The sequence below is a fragment of the Strix uralensis genome, chromosome 17 (assembly GCF_047716275.1).
Source record: "Strix uralensis isolate ZFMK-TIS-50842 chromosome 17, bStrUra1, whole genome shotgun sequence".
NCBI classification, from domain to species: Eukaryota; Metazoa; Chordata; class Aves; order Strigiformes; family Strigidae; genus Strix; species Strix uralensis.
In genome coordinates, this window is record NC_133988.1 from 3,152,859 (window position 1) to 3,172,966 (window position 20,108).

Genomic DNA, 20,108 nt, shown 5'->3' on the forward strand with positions numbered 1-20,108 from the left:
TTTCATTTTCTTCCGCCTTTTTCTCCCCAGAAGACAAAGGGCCAGGAAGAGGGAAAGGTGGAGGGACACGGATGGCTGTGCCAGCCATCAGCTCATGCCAGCGGTGACGGATGAGGATGGATGTGGCCAGTGGGGATGGCGCAGGGCTGGCAACCACTGGCCAAGGAAGGAATAAGGCCCCCACATCCCCAAGACATTGTCCCCAAAGAGCAGGACCCCAGCTGGCTTTGACCCCAGGGACCAGCGTTTCATGTGGGCATCCTGCAACCTGGACCCAAACCACGTGGGAGCTGAGCACCCACGGGTGCTCTGAGCTCCCCGGGGTGCCCGAGAGCAGGGATGGGGTGTCCCATGGGCTGCTCCCCTCATTCCCACCAGTCTGTGTCCATTAAGTGGTGAGCCAGAGCCGGGTCAGTGCTAACACCCATGTGCCAACTCCGAGCACCCATCCTGCGTGCTGGGTCACCCACTGCACCCTGACATCACTGGGGTGCACGAGCGCACCTCCCTGCTTCACCCCCCTGTGCAAATACACATCCCTGGGCACACACACCCGCCTGCAGATGCCCTTCCCTCGTGCATCCACACCCCCTTAATGCAAAAACACCCCTTGTGCAAATGCAAATCCCTTGTGCAAGTGCACGTCCTACGTGCAAAGGCCCTTCCCTCGTGCAAACACGCTCCCCATACGAGCCCACATGTGCAGGAGCACCCCAGGCCCCCGCAGCCGTTCCCAGCCCTGCCCAGGGATGTGCCAGTGGCCCCCTCACCCCCACTGATCCCTGATCCCCACTCCTCCCCTCGGCCCTCCGAGGCACCCAGCACCAGGACAGCACCCCGGGGTGCAGGGGGGCAGCTGGGGGTGCGGAGCAGCCGCCGGGGTGGCAGCCCATGAGGTACAGAGGGGGAGGCCTCGGGTGTTGCCTGGCTTCTGGCACGGTGAGACAAGGCTGGCAGCAACTGATCAGCGGCCCCCAGAGCCGGATGGTCACGCCAGCACCAGCCCTGCCTCAGTTTCCCCCTCCATCCCCACTGACCCCCCCCAAAGGCCTTTTCTTGGCAGGTTTTGCCAGCCAACACCATGCACATTTTGGATGGGCACTGAACCAGCACCCTGACACCCCCCCAGGGCTCCTGGCCCTGGCCTAGACACCCACTGGCCACCCTGTGTCCCCTCCACCCCGTGGCAGCGGTGACCCCTATGTCCACAGGTGCTGTCCTGCTCACAGTCCCAGCTTCTTGGTGTTTCTTTTTTTTTTTTTTTGAGAATATTTAATGGTTTGAAAGTGAAATAATGTGAGTTGAGGAGGATTTGGGGACAGGGACACTCATGTGAGCAACAAATCACCTTTACCCGGGCACTGGGTACCAGCCTGTCCCCAAGACAGTCTCAAAGCCACCTCCAGCGTTCAAGTGCGTGGAGAACTGCTGCCAAAATGCTCAGTTGCTGCCTTGGGTCAGCAAAATCCCCCCAATTTCCTTCCCAAGGAATCCATGGAGGAGGAAGGCGTTGGGAGAGGTACTTGGGAAATGGTGTTTGATGAGTTTTTTTCCCTTGGGCAAAGTCATCCCAAGCCAACCCACACCCGCTCCGCCACCACCTCGGCTCTGATGAATTTAATTTTGCTAAAAAGGAAAAAATCGGAATGAAGTTTCCTTTGAAAGCAGAGAAATGGCCCAGCCTGCAGGGCAGGAGGGCAGGCAGGGAGCCAACACCGGGCTGCCCGCTGCAGGGCCGGGGCTGCGCGTCTGCGAGGCTGCCGGTGTGCGAGGCTGCAAGTGTGAGGCTGTGAGCGTGCGAGGCCCTGAGCACGCAAAGCTGGGAGCGCAGGAGGCTGCGGGTGTGCACGGCCCCTGCGGGACCCCCCACCTTGGAGGGGACAAAGACACCCCCCACGCTGGACCCGGCACTGGCTGCACCCGGCGCATCCCCCCTGTGCTGCTGCCCCGGCATCACGGCCTGGGCTGGGAAAAGTCCTTTCGACTTCGCTTTAGGGCCGAATCCCCCAGCTGGAGGCTCTGCCTGTGCCCCACAGGCAGCGCAGGCAGCGCAGGCAGCGCACCAGCTGCATTATTGACACCGGTGGCTGCGGGCAGCGCTCCCGCCCCACGCATGGGAAGTCAGGTCACCCTCCGCTTCCCTCGCCCGCTGCCTCCCAGCAGCCCCAAAATCTCCCCCATTCCCCCATCGGCAATCCTTTGCCAAAAAAAAAAAACCATCCCACTTCCATCAGCCCTGCTTAAAACAACAAAAAAGAGGAAAAACCACCCAAATCTCCCCCAGCCCACCCACCCGCGCCCGAGGATGAGCCCTCACCAGGAGCTCTGCTTCATCTCCTGGGGTTTTGCTGCCGGTGAACAGATAAACAAGCGCATCCATCACTGAGTGCATCAAGTCCCGGGGGGGCCAGGAGCAGCCCCCCAGGGTCGGGTGTTGCCCAGCCCTGGGGCGTTCGGCACAGACGGTGTTTTGGTGAAGCCCCACTGGCCGCCCCATCTTGGGGCCGGCAGCTCAGCTGGGTCCCTGCGTCACCAAAGGGGTTTTATCCATAATTAATTAAAAAATTGAGGTCAATGCAGCGTATCATTTATTTATTCCAGGCAGGCCAAGATCAGGCAGCATCGGGCAGAGCCCCAGGGATGGCAAACACGGGGCTCACACCCCCCTGGGTACCCCAAACCCCAGGAGGGGAAAGGGCACCCTGGTGCAAGCGGGGATGGAGGAGCCCTGAGGGACGGGGGACAGTGGGACCCCCGGAGTGATGGGGGGCAGGGGGGGTCCCATCCCGGCCCCGCAGGGAGCTGCCGGAGGGATCCCAGGGCCGCAGCCGTGCTTCCAATTAAAACCTCCCCCCGGCATCAACTGCAGCAGCGAAAGGCTTCATGAGGTTTTTCCCCAAAAAAAAAAAAAAGACCAAACAAGTCCCAGCTCCCCCTCTTAGTGCTTTGAATTTTTATTAAAACAAACAAGAAAACTGTTATTTCTTCTGAGTACAACAGTCCAGGGGAACGGGAAAGCGGCTGTGCCAGGCCACAGCCACACGAATCGCAGCCATGTGCGGGGTGTCGATCCGAGGCAGCGCCGGTTTTAAATTAAAAGGGTTCAGGACATGATCTACTACACACCAAGCTCCGGGCTGACCCTCCGACCGACTCTGGTGTGGCTGTAGGTCAGCTGAGGTTGTGGGAGGGAGGAATTGGGGGTCCCAAGAGGATGTTGGGGATGCCCAGGGCAGCACCGGCTCTGTTAAAGGGTAAATTGCAGCTGGGAGGGAGGTTTCCCCCCGAGCGGAGGGCAGGATTTGGGACGGAGACACGAAGGAAAGGTCAGGACATCCCCGTTCCCCCGTGGCCGTGGCCAGGGGGTCAGAGCTGTGAGCAAAGGCACCTGGTTAAGGACAGGCAGGAGCAGGCAGCCCCAGCGCTCGCCTGCCAGGACACAGAGCCCAGGGAGGAGCTGGGGGGGCCCCACATCGTGTTCAGGGGTGCTGGACCTGGGCACGCAGCAAAAGCCCAGCCCTGAGCCCCCAGAGACCCCCTCCCCGGCCTCAAGCTGCCCAGGTTTGTCACAGTTTGCAGGAAAAAAAAAAAAAGGTTTCATTTGGTTGGCACTAGCTGTTCTCCTGCTCCTTACCAGAGAGGAGGAGGAGGATAAAACCTTCCTCCCCACGCCCTGCCCCTGCCTCCTCTCCCCAGAGAAGCAGCAGCCCGAGGTCCCGCAGCCCGAGGTCCCTGCAGCCGCTGCGATCCCACTCCCTGCCCGCCTGCCTCCCACCGCTGCCGGGCGCGGGGAGAGCCGGCGCGACGGCCCCTGATTTACAGCACTCTACTAGGACATGCTCTGGGTGCCTAATGGGGCTCCCGGCACTGCCAGCACTGCTGGCACCCAGCTCAGCGCCCGGCAGGACAGGGACGGCACCCCGGCCAGGGGAGACCCTTTGGCACGCTCCTCCGCTGGTGGCCGGGCTGGGGGGCACGGCCGCAGCCCCGACCCTGGCACTGGGGGAAAGCCTGGAGGGCTGAGCCAAAAAACTACGCTAGAAAAATAAGAAAAAGGCTGGAAAAAAACAGAAAGAGGGGCAGGGAGGAGGATGAATGGACACTAAGCTAGAGAACATCACACAGTCCGTGGGCAGCCGGGCCCCAAGTCCATCGGTGTGCAGGGGCTGGCAGCAGCCAGGGGGGGCCGGGGGGTGATGCCCGGCTCCCCAACCCTGGTTGGGGCACACCGGTCCTGGGGGGAGGCTCTGGCTGGTGGGGGGGCCGGCCGGCAGGCAGCAGCGGTGCGGAGCGGCTGGTCGCTTCCTAGAGCTCCTCGAAGAAGGCCACGCGGGACTTGGTGCTCTGTAGGGTGAGCTGCAAGAGAGCAGAGGGGGCGGCTGAAGGGGGACGGGGCTGACCCCCTCCTTCCCACAAGGCACCCAAACCACAGCTTCACTCCCCTGGGTGGGCATCGGGCTGAGCAGGAGGGAGCTGCTGCCTTTACCCCCTCCTGGCCCAGCCCCTGCCCCTCCAAAAATCCCAGGGAGGCCAGAAGCGGGGATGTCACGCAGGCCTGCAGCAGCCGAGCCCCCAGCTGCAAGAAGCACGGCCCGAAGGCAAAGCGTGGTGCAAGGGGAGGCGGGCTGGGCCGGGGGGGAGCGGCGGCCCGCTGCTGCCCACACCACCTTCCCCCCGAGCAGAGGCTGCTGGGGGTTCGATCAGCAGCGTCAGCGTGGCCGCTGTGGGGTACACAGGGCCCCGGAGCAAAGGTGCCAGTCCTGTGCCCTCGGTGTCCAGCGTGCTCCCTCCTCTCCTTGCCCTGCCGGGGGGAACACACAGGGCTCTTGCAAAGCTGGTGGAGAAACAACCTCCATCAGCTGAGGACAGAGGGGGAACCACGCTCATCTCTAAACCCACAGCTTCCCCCAAGCCCCCGGGCCAGCCATGTCAACCGTGCCACCAACATGTCACCAGTTAGGGACCGTCCTCTGTCCCGCGCTCATGTCCAACCCCAACCCACCACCCTCGATGGGACGAGCCCACGTGCCCGGTGTGGTCCAAGCAGCCACCACGCAGCTCGTTGCCACCATCCCAGCACCTGCGTGGGGCTGCTGCCTCCCCCTGCCCCAGGACCTCACCCCAGACCCGCTCGCTCCATCCCGCAGCAGGATGGAGCCGGAGAGCCCTCACTTGTGGGACCGCAACCTTGGAGCCAAGGCTCTGCAGGACTTGGAAACCCGGCCCAGAAAAGCTTTTTGCAGTGCTAGTGAGGTTATCCGAAAAATAATACCCCACGGAAGGACCGCGAGCCCATTTTCTAACCAGCCAAACGAGATGAAAGAAACATCCTCAGCACCGAGGAAAAAATCACAGTATTTACAGATAACGGCCCAAAGGAGCGTGGTGGGAGAAGTGCCACCTTCCAACCAGCTGCTGAAACACCGCAAGAGTTTGCCAAACCAGCCGGCTAATTGCGAAGGCTTCGTTTCAGCTGGGTTAAGCAGCGGTGCCTTCCGCCGGGGACGCCGGTTTTGCTGAAACAGGAATCCTAGGATCACGTTACAGTGAGTTAAGCCAAGCGCTTCCCCCTCCCTGCTTCCCCCCACGGCCTTTCCTCAGTAATTCCTTCACAGCTGTAATGCCATTCTGAAAAAATCTGTACTGCAGAGGAAATTTCTGCAGGAGTTTAATACCCTTTGCTGGCAGCATCTCCCGGGCCAGGGCTGGCTCTCCTCCTCCTTAGCACCCCCCTGCTCCTCCAGCAGCCCCTCCAGAGCTGGACGGAGGGTGGATGTGATGGGCCAGGGGCTTTGTGTGCTATGAGCTGCTCTTTGCCTCTCTTTCAAGGCTGGAGAGGCAAAAAAAAAAGAGCGGGCAGCCCCAGCCTGCTGCCAGCCCCACTGATAGCCCTGGCGTAGGCTTCATTTTGGCTCCTCCAGCAGAAATCCTGCCTGTGATCCCAAGCAGACACCTGGCTGGGTCACAGGCCAGAGAATTTGGCATCTAAAACCGGAGTGGACATCTCGGCGTGCAGCACGGTCCTTCCCTTTGAGCAGGGCCCTGCCTCTCGCTGCAGTGACCTGACTGCGGCCCCCGACAGAGAAGGGTGGGGGGCGAGGGGGTGTCAGGGGGCTGGAGAGGGGTGGGTGAGGCTGAGCGGTCCCACGCGTCTGCTGGGGTGCCAGGGCTCACACCAGGGCCCCTGCACCCACCACAGCCCAAAATGGGGCAGTTTTGCTTTCCTGTTCAGCCTCCGAGAGGCCAAACACCCCTGAGGAGGAACATTTACGTGCCAGCCTTCCACTTCCTAACAGCCTGTCACTGAAGTCATCTCTTCTGCAGGCTGATGGTGAATCAAAGCACCCCAGCCCCTCCCCAGCCCCTGGCAGCGCCGCTCCATTAAAGCACAGCAAGGGGAGATGCCCCCCAGGTCCCCCTCAGCCAACTCAGTGCTCTGACTGAGAAAAGGAGCCAGCTACAACCCCTGATGAGGCGGAGAGGGACGATGTTTCCCCCATGGTTGTAGGGAGATTTGTCTGTTGGGAGTCTGCTCTCTGCCTTTAGCTACACACAGCTCTCCATTAAACCCCCACGTGCTTTCACAGTCCTGGGGTACCTCAAAGCACAGCTCGGGCAGCAGCCTCTGTGCCCAAAGCTGCACCTTCCCGAGCAAATGCTGCTGCAGCGTCGGGGGAGCACGCAGAGGCAGAGCTCCGAGGGCATCCGGCACGGACGCAGGGAGAAGGAAGAGACGCAGCCCAGCTCTTGAACCAGCAGCTTTCATCCGTGACTTTCAAAAGCTCCCCGGGATGCTCACTGTTGCTTTTTTTAACCTATCCAGGGAAACTGAGGCACGGGAAGAGCAGCCCAGCTGCAGGCATATGGGGAGTGGGAGCAAAGACGGGCCTTGATGAGATGAGGTCCCGCAGAGAGGTGCGAGCGCTGACGTCCCAAGAGGGCCATGCCCGGCGGCTCGGTGGCACTCAGCAGTGGCCAGATTTTGTCATCTCAAAGGCAAAGACCACAGGGATTTCAGTGGTGACAGAGCAGGCACCCGCGCTGTCCCCCTCGCTCCCGCCGTGCTGAGGCACCCCCCATCTCTCATCACCCCCACGTTACAGTCTGGCTGTTTCTCAGAAAGCCAAGAGGCTTGTGCAGTGCTGGTGTCGGGGCAGGAGGATTTCTTCCCCTTTAGGCTCCCCAAAGAGGAGCCTCTGGCTGTCTTTCTCCCCAGTAACCTGGAGGGTGTCAGAAAAGCATCATACGAGTGGGATACAGGCCCAGTTGGAGCATTTCTCATTAGCAGGAGCTGGGTTATTGGCACGAGCTCGGCGGTGGCTTGGGCAAGGGAAGGGGCCAGCAGCTTCAGGCTGCTCTGCCTCCGCCGGCCCTGGAGCGAAGGCACCTCCGGCAGCCGCCGCTGGGACCTCCGGCACCGGGAACTGGGGCTGCCCGGCCGCTCAGGCAGCTGCCTTCTCGCATCCGATTAGTCAGGCACATGAATAATCAGAGAGGAAATTAGGATTGCTCTTGACTGCACAGTGACCCTCTACTACCACTGCTCCGCTGTGCCTGGAGGGAAAACTCCCCCCCTCCTTTTTTCTTTCTTTTATTCTTGTTTTTCTTGCTGTTGAGCAATTGCAGGCAGGGCGCTCCTCGCTCCCATGGCCGGCGGGGAGCTCTGCCACCGGCCGGTGTTGTGGCCTCGACAGCGAGCCTGGCATGGCTGCAGCATGACAAAACCCGAGGGATGCAGCTGGAGGAAGACGGGCAGAGCCAAGGGAAGCCCCTCAGGGCAGCCTGACTCATCCCCCCCAGCGCTGCGGGGAGCCCTGCAGCGTGAGCCCCAGACAGCTCTCGGCAGGGAAATCCCACTCCTTCACGCAGGGGGCAACTGGTTTTGTTCTTTTCTGCAGCGGGACATAAAAGCGAGGAGCAGAGCAGCTGGGGAGGAGAGCGCAGCTCTGCTCCGGCCTCTCCACCATCTGCTGCGGGAAAGACCTAAGGTGGCCTCCAGCACCTCTGCAAACTCCCCACACTCTCTGCCTCCCCTTTGCCCAGCCAGGCAAGAAGAAATAAATATATATACCCATACCGTAACGTTGTGCAGGCGAGGCAGAGTGATTAAGAGCAAGTTACATTCTTGCCAGTGAGGACAAGGAAAAAAAAAAATTGATTTACAAGCAGTATTATGATAATCTCCTTTCTGCAGGAGGGAGGGTGGGCTCCACAATGCACTACCAGAGCCATCAAAGAAAATTTAGAGAGAGAGAGAAGGAGCGCAATTAAGCTGCCAGAGCTCAAATGAATCAAGATATGAGAAAGGGAAGAGTCCCACTCTCTGCATTCCTACGCTGGGGTTCCTCTGAGCTCTGCTTTTACCCAGGGCTGCTGGACTGATTTGATTTAAGAAAAACAAACAAACAAAAGCAACCCAATAAGTCCTTCATAGCCAAATGCGGTTTAGAGCGGCTAACCCAATAACTGCAGGCACATAACTTCTGCTGGCTGGGCAAACCGAATAGAGAGAAACCGCCCGGGCTCCCAGCGAGCCCACGGGGGCCGGTGCCCTCCCCACACACTGGAGACGGGGCACAGGCAGGGAAAGGGGGCTGCAAATCACATCAACCTTCCCCCATCCTCCCGGGACCCGAGGAACAGGGAGAGGTTTAAAATTGGTCTTTTCCTTGCCGTTTCCTTGTTTATCCTGCAGCTTGGCCAGGCCGGAGGAGGGGGGGACCAGTGCCACTCGCAGCAGCATCACCTTACCCCATGCGATGTTGGGGATGCTTCCCTGCTGCTGGCAGGGAGATCTGTGGTCCCCGCTAAATCATCACCCGGTGCTGCATACAGTAAATCCTCCTTATTCCCTCTCCCCTCCCCTGAATGTGTTTCTCCATCCCTGCTCACTCCCCCGTCCCCACCGGCCAGGTGGACCTTTCAATTCCCACATTTACTTTTGAAACCAAAACCTTCCTATTTTTCCCTCCCCGCCCCCCTTTCCAGTCCCCACCTCGTCGTTTCTCTCTTACTCCCACGCTGCCGTTTATTCTCTCCCAAGCACAACTTTCCCCCGGCCTCCAACGCTTTGATGAGTGCGTTTAAAAGAGAGAAGATGATGCTCCATTTGAAGGAAATGCTTTTCAAAGGCTGCCACAAAAATAGCTGATAGGCCTGATGTTTCCTAGTTTCCTTTCGCTCCTTGTAAACAAGGAAAGGAGGCTGCCGTGTCCCAGTTTAGCTGCCAGGGAGTTTCACTTCCCAGCTCCGAGGAGAACAAGGGCAGAAAAAAAAAAATGAACCTAGCAGGGACACAGCCTTGCACACACGGTTACGTGTGGGCAAGACCCACGTGGGATGTGCCTCCACCTCCTCCTGCACTCAGAAAATGTGTGTCCAGAGGCGTCTAGAGCTGCTCTGCTCACCGCGTATCTCCCGGCTCTCGCCTGCATCCAAGCCGGGTGCCAGGCAGCACAAAAAGCCAGCATCCTCACTCGTCTTTTCCCTCTACCCTCACAGCTCCCGAGGGGACAGGGAACGCCGGTGCTGCTTCTCCTGGAAAGTCCCTCACTGGTCGCGTGCCCGCTCTGCAGCACGCAGCCTTCCCCTCTCCTGGTGGGAGTGGATTATACAGCGATGCCACGGCAATGCTGCAGTTCTGCATGAGACTGAAGAGCACCTCACCCGTGTGCGGGCTGTCACAGGACCCACAGGAAAGGATGGACGCACCTGTGTGCAGCTCAGCCTGCTCTGTACCATGCAGGCTCCCTCCTTTTGCCCTTCCCAGAGCAGAAGTGTTTCTCGTGCTGGTCCCCTCCCTCTGCAGGATGAAACTCCAGAGGCACAAGAACATTCTCCTTCCCTGAAATGGCCGTGGTCCTCCATCTCCCCAGCAAACCACTGGAGCAAAGCGGATCCATTTCAGGCAGGGGAGTCTGCAGGTCCCAGAAGGGGAGAGGTGAGGAAGCGAGGCCCCAGGAGATGACAAAGAGACCCACAAGATTTATTGAAGTCCTCGAGGGACATGTTTCAGTGATCCTTAGCAAGATGCTAGCCGGGCGCAGCTGGGGAACGGGCAGAGGGAAGCCATCTGCCCCAGCGCCAGCCTCCCAGAAACCTTCAGCCTGTCCAGATGATTAAGTAGCCTCATGACATTTGGTGGTGGCACAGCAGCTTTGTATCTGCATCACGAGAGACTCAGATGGCAGTGCCCATCACTAATTCACCAGTGCCCTTACACTGCCGTAGAGGACAGACCACAGCGTATCCTGAAGGTGAGAGGAGTGAAGACAAGCCTGCAGAGGTGCTCTGCCTCGCTCGCCTCTCTGTGCTTGGCAGCCAGGAGCTGCTCACTGCCTAAACCCGAAGGGACAATGCTGCGTCCATAGGGACGGGGTAGAACATGACTGTTCATGGTCCAATGACAGAGGAAGCCCGGACTAGTCTACTGGTGATAAATAAGCAGATTTGAAGTAGCTTATCCAAACCTCAAGTGCCTCGATGATGGGAAAAAATCCTGTATCACCAGAGTTGAGGGCAACACTGCACCGCAATCAGGATCAGCCAGGAGAGCAGCCAGCAAGAGCACATCAGCAACAGCTCACCCCACCACCAAGGTCCACGCAATCCCCAGGGGCACCAGAAGTACTGGTCCCTAGGTGGGAGCTCGAGCACTGTGTCCAACAACAAGCCGAGAGCCACCCGAGAGCCTGGCAGGGAAAGGCCAAGCCTGTCCGCTGAAGGACCAGAGCACTGCTCAAGGACAAAGCTGCTTGTCTGGGAACAGGCGTGGAGATTTGCTCCTTGCCTGGATACTTCAAAGGGCTTAAATCACAGTAAATAAGCATGACTGTGCAAGAAGAAAGCAACTGGAATGAAAGACCTGATTGTGTTTTAGAGCAGCAGCCTGTCCTGGGAGCCTTTCTACACCAGAGGATGCGAGGAAGAAGTGGGTTTTTTCATCTTCTACTACAGCCTAAGCAGTACACCCTCCCGAAGCTGAGCCAGCTGGAGTCAGCAGCACCAGCCCACGGTGGAGAGCACTACGGAGAAGGGAAATCAGTTTCCAGATGAGGTGCTTCTGCTGTGCCCACAGAGCTCATAAAAAAGGATTAGCATGTTAACCACGTAATTAAACATGAAAAACTTAGCAGGCGTCTTCAAAGGCAGGCAACAAAACCCAGAGGTCACACCGCAGCACTTGCTGTGCATCTGGTTTAATTATGGGGGCTCCTCCCAGGCACCGAATCTCTCCCAGCTGCTGGATTAGTCTTTCCACAAACTGTCAGGGCTTCATTTCACTTCCTCATGCTGCAGCCACAAGTGGATTTCACCCCAATTTCACCTGCCACAGAGTTCCTCAAGCCAGTCAGGATGGGACAGCAGGTTTCAACCACAGTCAGCCTGCCCCAGAGACACATCCAAGGTGGCCCAGACTTGCAGCGTCGCCCCTTGTTTTAGCCTCTTCCCCAAGGAAATGCTTAACAATGCGAGCAGCCCGTCTTGGGAACACCTGCAGCCCCCCAAAGAGCGGTTGGTGGCAGCCAGCCAGCACAAAACCCTAACTTGAGTGATTTACAGCCCTGCCTGCAGCCCTGAAAGGGCTGGTCCATGCAAAATGGCACAAACCTGTGCTGATCACTTCTGGGTACTAGCCAGGGGGAAGTCTGCATCTAAAGCATCCTCCTGCCTCTGCTAGAGCTCCAGAGGTGCTGAGAAATTGCTCCACTGTCAGCTGTGTGTGCCTGCTATGCAGGCAGGGCTGTTCAAGCCCTGAGTAACTTTTAATGAAAGCTTTTTCCAAAGGCTTTGGCACCCGCCTTCGTGAGCACTGCTACCACAGCATCCGTGCTGTTCCTTCCCTTAGCGCTACCACTCCAAACCCGCTAAACCCTGTGGGTGTGCAAGAACCATGGTCGAGGAAAGAGCAAAAAAGCTTCCCCAAACTCATCCTCCCAAAGGAGTCAACGCTCTGCACACACACAGCCTGAAGATTGAGGGCAAATCCTCAGAGGAAAGCAGGCTCCGGAAAGAAGAGACATGGCATTAACAGAGCAGGAGTCACCGGCATGCTGAAGGAGGCAGGGGACAGGCAGAGGCATCGCAGGCAGGAAGGAGAGCGGCTCTGACAGCCGGTGTCCCCAGGCGCGATGGCGACCAACAGCTCTACCTCCAGCACCACCCCCAGCTGCAGCCTGGCCCAGGAGGTACCTGCAGACACCGGCTGTCCTCAACCGTCTGCTTCACGTTCCCGTGATACTCCTCAAAGAGGCAGACGCGCATAACGCGTCCACGTGCTGCTCCGCTCCAAGACGGAGGCGTGTGTTTTTAGCCTGTTAGACAGTTTTGGCAACAAAGAGTTGATGGGGTTTGTTTGGTGGTTGGTTTTTTTTAAAATCCTGAATTTCTTTCTACAGCAAACAAGGGGGATGGTCCTGGTTTACTTCATTAAAGAAATCTTCAAAGGCCACCCTGCATCTCCAATAGATTCCCAGCCACCGGCAGCAGAGCAAAACCAGGCATGTTTAATTATTTAAGCATCTAAGCCTGCACTCCCCCACTGACGCTGCCAACTCAACTTCTGCCAAGAAAAGACGCTTCCCAGCACGGAGGGTCAGGTGCAAAATCAAATGCAGAGACGCTGCGAACGCTACCGAGGGAGCGGGAGCTGGGCAGGGCGGCTGCCTGCGACGTGCTGCACGGTTCACCGCGGGGACGGGCAGGGTGCTGCGCCGCGGCCAGCCCGGGCTCACCCCACCGCACCCCGCTGCGGTGTGTCAGGAGCGTTTTAAGGGTGGCAGCAATGGGTGCTGGCTAGAGCGGTGCATATCGCAGGCAAGCTCATGCACGGGTTAGTATTACAGCCAGGGATCCCATCGCCCCACGCAGAGTACCTTGGAATAACCTACTTTGAAGTCTCAAATGCAGATAGGTCTTCTGCCCTGGGCTTGAGGCTAAACCAGCAAAATAAAATGAACAACAAAAAAATAATCCTCTGTGATATGAGTAATGTCATTTGTTCAATCTGTACAGATTGCCTGGAGCACTGAAGTGATCAGCGGCTTCCAGGTGGGGCAGAGGGTTGGTATTATTTAAGTATGGCTAAACTGCTATCCCCTTTTCCATTTCCAGTGTCTTGCATTTTCCTTTCCATCACAACTGCAAAGACAAAAGCCCTCCTGACCTCCTGGAGGCATGAACAAAAGCAGTCTGTAATTTTATTCTGATGTGCTCCACTAATAGACTATTATTTAAAAACCTTTGCTCCTCCAGCAAAGATGCAGGAGCCAGGAAGCTTTGGTTCCCTCCTGAGGGGAGGGGACAGGACAAGACTCCAGCTTCAAAGTAACGAAGACTGACCGCACAGTCCCAATTACAGCGATGAGCTCTGACAGACATCGGAATGATTGCCCAGCCACCTTCTTTAAGTGAGACAAATGGGACCATCAGCTCTCTATGAACTCGTCTCTGTCAGAAGTGAAAATTTAGCATTCTCCATTTCAACTGAGGATTCTAAGCACGGAGACAAAACCTACCAAAACCTACTGGGAGCAGAAATGTCTTCAGATTCTACGATGACAAAAGGGACTCTGAAGATTTTTATATTCTCTGCTCTGGTGGGACCAGGAACCCGAATAGCTCAGGGCTAGCACAGGGAAACCAGGAAGTGAGACCCACTAGATTCATTTTCCTGCCCTAATTCAGTGATCATAAACTCCCAGCCATGAAAGTTGCCGTGAACCGATATTTTCAAATCCTTTCAGACATAACTCTCAGCCGGGAGTAGTACATTTGTTTTTAAAACCTGAAGTTGTTACCACAGCCTGCATCCCATGCCATACAGGAGTCCTTCACAAAGACAGCTGCTAGCAGAAAGCCAGCTGGGTAAAAGCTTTTGCAGGGTAAAAGCCTTTGCAGGTGAGAGGGGCTGACCACTACATCCCACCATACCGATTATGGATGCGCCCCCAGCCCCTCCTTACACTGAGCCCAGCTGGGAGAACAGCAGGGCTATTAAGCAAAACAAAAAGGACAGGATGTAAAAATAAAGAACGGGCTTTGTTGTGACCTTTCAGGTGTGACCCCCAGGCTAGCAGACCCAGCCATCCTAACTTTTTGGCTAAGCTGCTCATCTCAACCCCATTTCTAGAGGCAGGTGGTTCCAGGGTCCACAGCACAGGGAGCAGTCATCTCACACACATCCTGCTAGCCAAAAGATTTTGCTGTTAGTAGTTGAAGCTGCACTATAGGTTACTCAAGAACAGATTAAAAGAGAGGACTAGGCTTTTGGCTTTTTCTACTGAAAGCCCCTAAATCAGGAGTATTTTTTCCCCTTATTATTTACCAGACCAGCTGAATGCTGCTTCCTTGCAATGCCTGCAGGGAATGGTTGCAACAGGCAGGTGGGGCTTTTCCTGTTCCTGGGGTCACGAGGGTAGCAGATCCCTTCTAACAGCACCCCTGTACAGCTTTTGTTAAGGTTCAGCAAGACCTTCAAACCTCGAGATCCCTTCACACAGCACTGAAGAGACAAGGCTTGGTTGTGGCAAATATAAGCCAGGACCACCAGAAGCTGAAATTCTCTGCACCCTGGTTCAAAGCTAAGCAGCCGGGGAAGAAAGCCTAGATCAAACAATTTTATTATAACAACTTGTGCAAAAGCTAAATCAAAAAGAACGGTTATTTTGTTGTTTTTTTAAAGGATTTCATCAGGCGAGATACAAACTGGAGCCCTCCGATACCTTTTTAATAGTGTTGTGCTTGCTGTTGCCTCGGCTGGCATTCTCGTTGTGCAATATATCCAGAGCTGTCTCTCTCTCCTTTAGCTTCAGTGCCTCAATTTCTGTCTTCAGCTCATTCAGCTGCTCCTGCAGGTGCTTGCTTTTCTCCATGTACTCTACCCTAGCACACACAAAAAAGTCCTGGGTTAGTACTGGCCAGCTGCACGTGGTGACATGATACCGTGGCAGTCGATAACAGAATTATAACAGAAAAACCTTATCTTCATCATTTCTAGGGCATGGAACTGACAACATTAGTTTACAGCACACAATAAACTCCTCCGAGCAATGATTTGTTCGTTATTAAAAAGAGGACCCAGACAGCTGACCCAGGAACAAAACTGTATGTTACGGTACTATAAAAAAATAAAGCCAAGCTGGAGCTGCTGGATGATATTTCTAAGTCTCCCCATTTCCGAGTGAAGCTGCGCCAGGACGTAGGTGAACATTGCACAGTTTCAGTCTACAAGACAGCGGTTTAAGCAGCACTACTCTACTCTCAAACCCAGCTCTCAAACTCGAAGGCACGAATCCTTCCAGTAAGGAAGGACCCTGATGTACTGACTTCTCATGTTTTAGAGGGATTTAGCTTGTAAACTGTGTGGGAGAAAGCACTGCCCCCAAAATATCAGGTACCTTGTAGACACACAGCATCCCTGGGAGGGAGAAAGGTCTCCCAAAAAAAGAAAGAAAGAAAAAAAACCACCACCAAACCCAGCCATTCTTGGGACTTGTCCCTGTCTTCCACGATGAAGCATTGACTGGAGAAAAAAAAATCACACCATGCCAGCCTTGTACTTGTGATTAAACACTGAGACCCTGGTCAAAGTACCAGCAGACTAACAAGAACCCTTTCAGAGTGCCAAAATTTGTAGCGAGGTTTATCTCAGCACCCGAGGAAGGTGAACAGTCCCAGGGAAGTCAGCAAAAGCATGCATGCTATTGCTTTCAGAATTTGGCAGAGCCAAGCTCTTCCTGCTTAGGAGAGTGGGATGACCTAGTTAGCAACCTGGGTACAGAACCAGGAATTATCCTGTTATTTTTGGCTTCTTTTTCCTTCTGGCTTTAGGAAAAGTTTTTAACCTTTGTCTCTAGCACAGTGGTCTGCTATTTCATACATGAGAGAGGGTACTGAGCAGAGGCAAAATAAACCACCCTCTGGGATCCAGGGCTGTTTCATTCCAGCCCCAGGAAGTTTTGGCCAGAGTGCTATGGCAGAGCCCTTCTAGCTTTGATCTACTACCCAATCAATGAACAAAGCACATTATTACTACAGAGATTAAAATCTGATCTGCTTTGATTTCTGCTAAATTTGTAATTTTGAAGGCTACACTTACACCCTCAGGAAAACACAAGATCAAAGCTTGTAATCACATCCAAACTTGCTTGCGCACATTTTTATATATAAACATGACACAGATTCCAAGAAAAAGGGGTTAAAGCCCTAACACGGGACCTTACCAGACACTCTCTGGACACACTGCAAATGCACAAGCACCAGCCTGCAACAGCTCAGTGTGCACCAGCAGTCAGACTGCTGTTAACTCTTTCTACCAACATGGGTAGTTCAAGCCTAAACAAGAGCCAGGTTAACCACATGGAGAGGAATTGCCTGATGCCAGGCTCAGCGTGCTTAAACTCGCCTTTAAGCAGGCAGTAGAGACACCTGTGACACCAGGTCTCCACCCAGAGAAATGGTCAACCAGTAGCTACATCATGCTCCGGGCAGAGCTACTCATGACCTGGTGAATGTGAAACCAAAAAACCTCTCCCCCTTTCACCTCACACCGGTGCTCATCTGGGATGTAAAAGTCACGTTCAGCCCCGGTGCAAGCCCTCCCACTGCAACCAAGGCACAAATCCCAGCCCTGGCCCGGACTGGATGCGTGCCACATACTTCTCTTTCTCAATTTCCATTGAAAGCCTCTTCATGTCCGTATCCTTGAAGTCAAAGGACAGGCTCTCGTTGATGAGGTTGAAGCTCGGCAGGTCGGTAGGCAGTGCTGTTGTACTTGAGTTCATGGACTGCTAAAGAGAAAGAGGACAAATTAATCCCTTTTGGCCACACGAGTGTTCCTATTGCAAATGTTCTGTAACAAGAGGTAAAATCAGAGCGACACCTAAGCACACAGTACAAGGGGCTACTTACTAATGCTGTAAATAAGGTCCTGATCTGCTACTCACACAGGTAAGCACATGCTCTTCTTGGAGCTGGGTGTATTCTACCCTGCAGCGGCGCTGAACCGGGAGGATCTCATCATTCACATGGGGAAAGGGAGGGGGCACGTGTATTCCTGAGGCAACACAGCCCACAACCCCATTTGTCTGAACCAGCCTCAAACTTTCTGGAGAGCAGATGATGAGGCTCTTTTTCAGCTGGTGATCTTTTAACAGAAGATTGCAAGGGCGCTGCAGAAGCAGAGCGTCCCAAGCACCAGATGAGCCTGAAGATCATTCCCAATATGCTCTTAAATTCAGGGCTATTACTCCTCTGGGACCCTGCTCTTTGTAGTAGTAAAGAGGAAACAAAACACCACCTGCCTGCAAACTCTGTTGACAAAACTTGGTAAAATCTAGGTTTTATCACTGCTGTGCCACTTAAAACAATGTCGGTCAGAAGCTGTCTCTTGGGAAACATCCGACATCTATTTAACATTAAATCAAACTTGAAAAGCACAAGCTGTGAACAGGGGCAATGTAAGACCCTGTATGACAGCACAGTCCTGAACTCTGCTGCTCCCCAAAGTGTGGGCAAAGAACAACGTAACCCCAAGGGTTAACTTGGGATGCAGTTTCAGTAAGGTCCATGGAGATGCACCGATACATTTTTATCTTTGCAGTAATTTACAGTTCCAAGTGTTTAGGAACCACTGCTGGGTTCAGTTGGAAATGCAGAGATAACACAGGGAATCACTCATATCACACCTGAGCAAGGATTTGGGACTTTCTTCCTCCTGCAAAATGCTGCGATATCCCCCACTGACACACACTGCCAGGCCCTCAGATTTTATCTTCCCCTAAAAAAAAAAAAAAAAATGACCCTTCTCTCAGTCAAAAATTGTCACACCTCTAATAAATGGGCTCATTACGGTAGCGGAAAAACACCCTGACTCAAGTCATCACTCTGCTCCTGCGATACGTTAGGTGAAGTCACAAGCAGCAGCACCCATCAAACACGGCACAGCGGCTCCAGGTGACAGACTGTGCGTGGATCTGAGTCAGTGCTGCCAGCGTGCTCAGCCCTCGTTTTGGACAGGAGAAATCCAGCCCGACATCCAAAAGGTCACCCACCTCTCTGCTAGATGTTCCTTCTTGCTTTAAGGGATTCCTGCTATGAAAACAACATGCCCAAACCAGCCAGGACCAGGGGGATGGCAGGAGATGGTGCTGCAGAGACAGCCTGCTCTGGCAGCACACACCAAAAGCTGGTGGGATGGTTCTAGGGAACCTGCTCCAACAAACAAAATCTTGAGCTTCAGCTGGTTATTTCCCTCCCTCATTTCTCCTATTTGGGATACTCCAGGGATTGTTTGCAGCTAGCTCTGCTTCAACAAGAACCACTAGCGCCAGGGCGGTGACAGATTTACTCTGCACAATAACCTGCCTCCTCCCTCACTGCCAGCCTGGAATTCACAAACAGCCAGGGCTCGTCCCCTGCTCGCTCGTCGGCTGGACAAACCTGAGAGGGACAACATTTCATTTACCCTGCAGAGGCAAAGCTGGAATGCAAACACCTAGTACAAGCATAAACAAGGCAGCACCCAGAACTGCATTGCTTGGCCCGGCTGGAGCATTCCAGGTAAGTCAGACTCACATGACAAGGAAACACAATTTCTTACTCCCGTTTGTGATTGCTGCTAGTGCAGTACACAGCTGCATTAATTCTGGAGCAGGCGCTGAAAGGGACAGCTGAGTACCTCAATTCCAGTCTCGAAGGAAAGGCAACAGGTCTGCCAAAGCACTTAACTGATTTAAATACCTGCATCACATTGACATTCAAGTCCCTTCCCTGTAAGGCACACGGGTGTTCGCAAAGCCCTTCCCACCTGAGGGTCTGTGATCTCTCTGCAGGGGAGCCAGGATCATCAGAACCAGCCCGCTGGCCTTCAAACAACCTTTAGCATTTTTTTTCAACTGTTGGGTTTTGTTTTAAAAAAACCACAAACAACAGCAGTTAACACTTGACCAGGAATTTCAGTTGCTGCAATCATTAAGCCCAGATGCCAACTTGTCACGGTTACTACAGCCACTTCCTTGCCTGTCCTCAGCACTGCTCTTTCATACAGCAATGAAAAAATTTGCGAAGTCAGAGAGCAGCAGCAGTGAGGAAGAGTAAGGAAACAGCAAAGGAAGGGCTTTCAAAGGCACAGGGCTTAATACCTGGAGCAAAGCTTTTCCCTGCCAAATGCAATAATCTTGGGCAAGTCTTGCACAAAGTGCAGAGATTTTTAATCCAAGGGACGTGCGGTGTCACTGGGACACAGACCTTTTCCCTTCTGTGTTTCCTCACCTTGAACAAACTGCATAACCCTGTTACTGCGTTAAAGCAATTTCCTGCAGTTAACAGAGCAAGCACCATGCTGACAGTGGTCATCCCTCTGGAGCACAGACGATACAGAGGAAGCACAGAGGAAGCACCGAGCAAGTCCTGTCATGAGGCTTTCCCCGCAGGAAGAGCTCCTGTTGCTGCCACTGCCTTTACTTCGCTGCTCAAGAATCTGGGCAAGCTCAAGACAGCCACTTACTACTTCAAGAGGATCAGAGAAGAGATGACTACCTTTAGTCTTGCCATGACTGGTACCTGAAGGGCAGTGAAGAAGGTGAAAAGCCATTGCTGAGGCAGTAAAGAATGAATTGTTCCCCCAGCCCTGACAACCCGAGACTCAGATTCATGTCTTCTTTCTCATGCATCACCTACCAGTCCCGTCACAAAAGCAGCCTGGGCTTCAAGGACTAAAAAGATACTGAAACAAGCTTTAAAGAACCAGGATGGGAGACTGGAAAATTACCAAAAAAAAAATTAAATTTAACTGTTTCTTTCCGTTTCTGCAACACATCCACCCACTCCCCACTTCCTCTCCTGCTCTTGTTCCCTCAGAGGGAAGTCCTGTTTAGCTCTCGGTGTCAGGGGACAACACAGCACAAGCACTGGGACCGCAGTAAAGAACACACTCAGTGTTACACCCTCATTAAAGAAGTGAGAAGCTGGAATCTTGCACCGTTCGTCAGAGCTGCCATTTACCTGAGGGACACGAGCCTCCCAACAGCAGCTTTCAAAACTGCTTCATCCCTCAGGCCACACTGGGCTTATTCCCTCCCTTGGGCTGCACTTGCCTGCCGGGTCCC

The 20,108-nt window shown here is 54.5% G+C and overlaps 1 protein-coding gene across 9 annotated transcripts in view; it reads right to left on the minus strand.

Moving 5' to 3' along the window:
• Positions 1-2,930: 2,930 nt before the first annotated feature.
• Positions 2,931-20,108, minus strand: part of NF2 (NF2, moesin-ezrin-radixin like (MERLIN) tumor suppressor) — a 49,064-nt gene continuing 31,886 nt past the window's right edge. For 3 of the 9 annotated variants that reach the window (XM_074887806.1, XM_074887807.1, XM_074887800.1), the window contains 3 exons: positions 16,660-16,790; positions 14,724-14,883; positions 2,931-4,356 (listed from right to left, as the gene is read on the minus strand). In XM_074887806.1, coding sequence (XP_074743907.1) covers positions 4,306-4,356; positions 14,724-14,883; positions 16,660-16,790 — 342 coding nt within the window. In that variant the 3' untranslated portion in view covers positions 2,931-4,305. Of the gene's footprint in view, positions 4,357-12,192; positions 12,315-12,337; positions 12,936-13,331; positions 13,337-14,723; positions 14,884-16,659; positions 16,791-20,108 lie in introns of those variants that run through there. The other 6 variants (XR_012631360.1, XM_074887805.1, XM_074887803.1 and 3 more) reach the window with 6 other exon arrangements.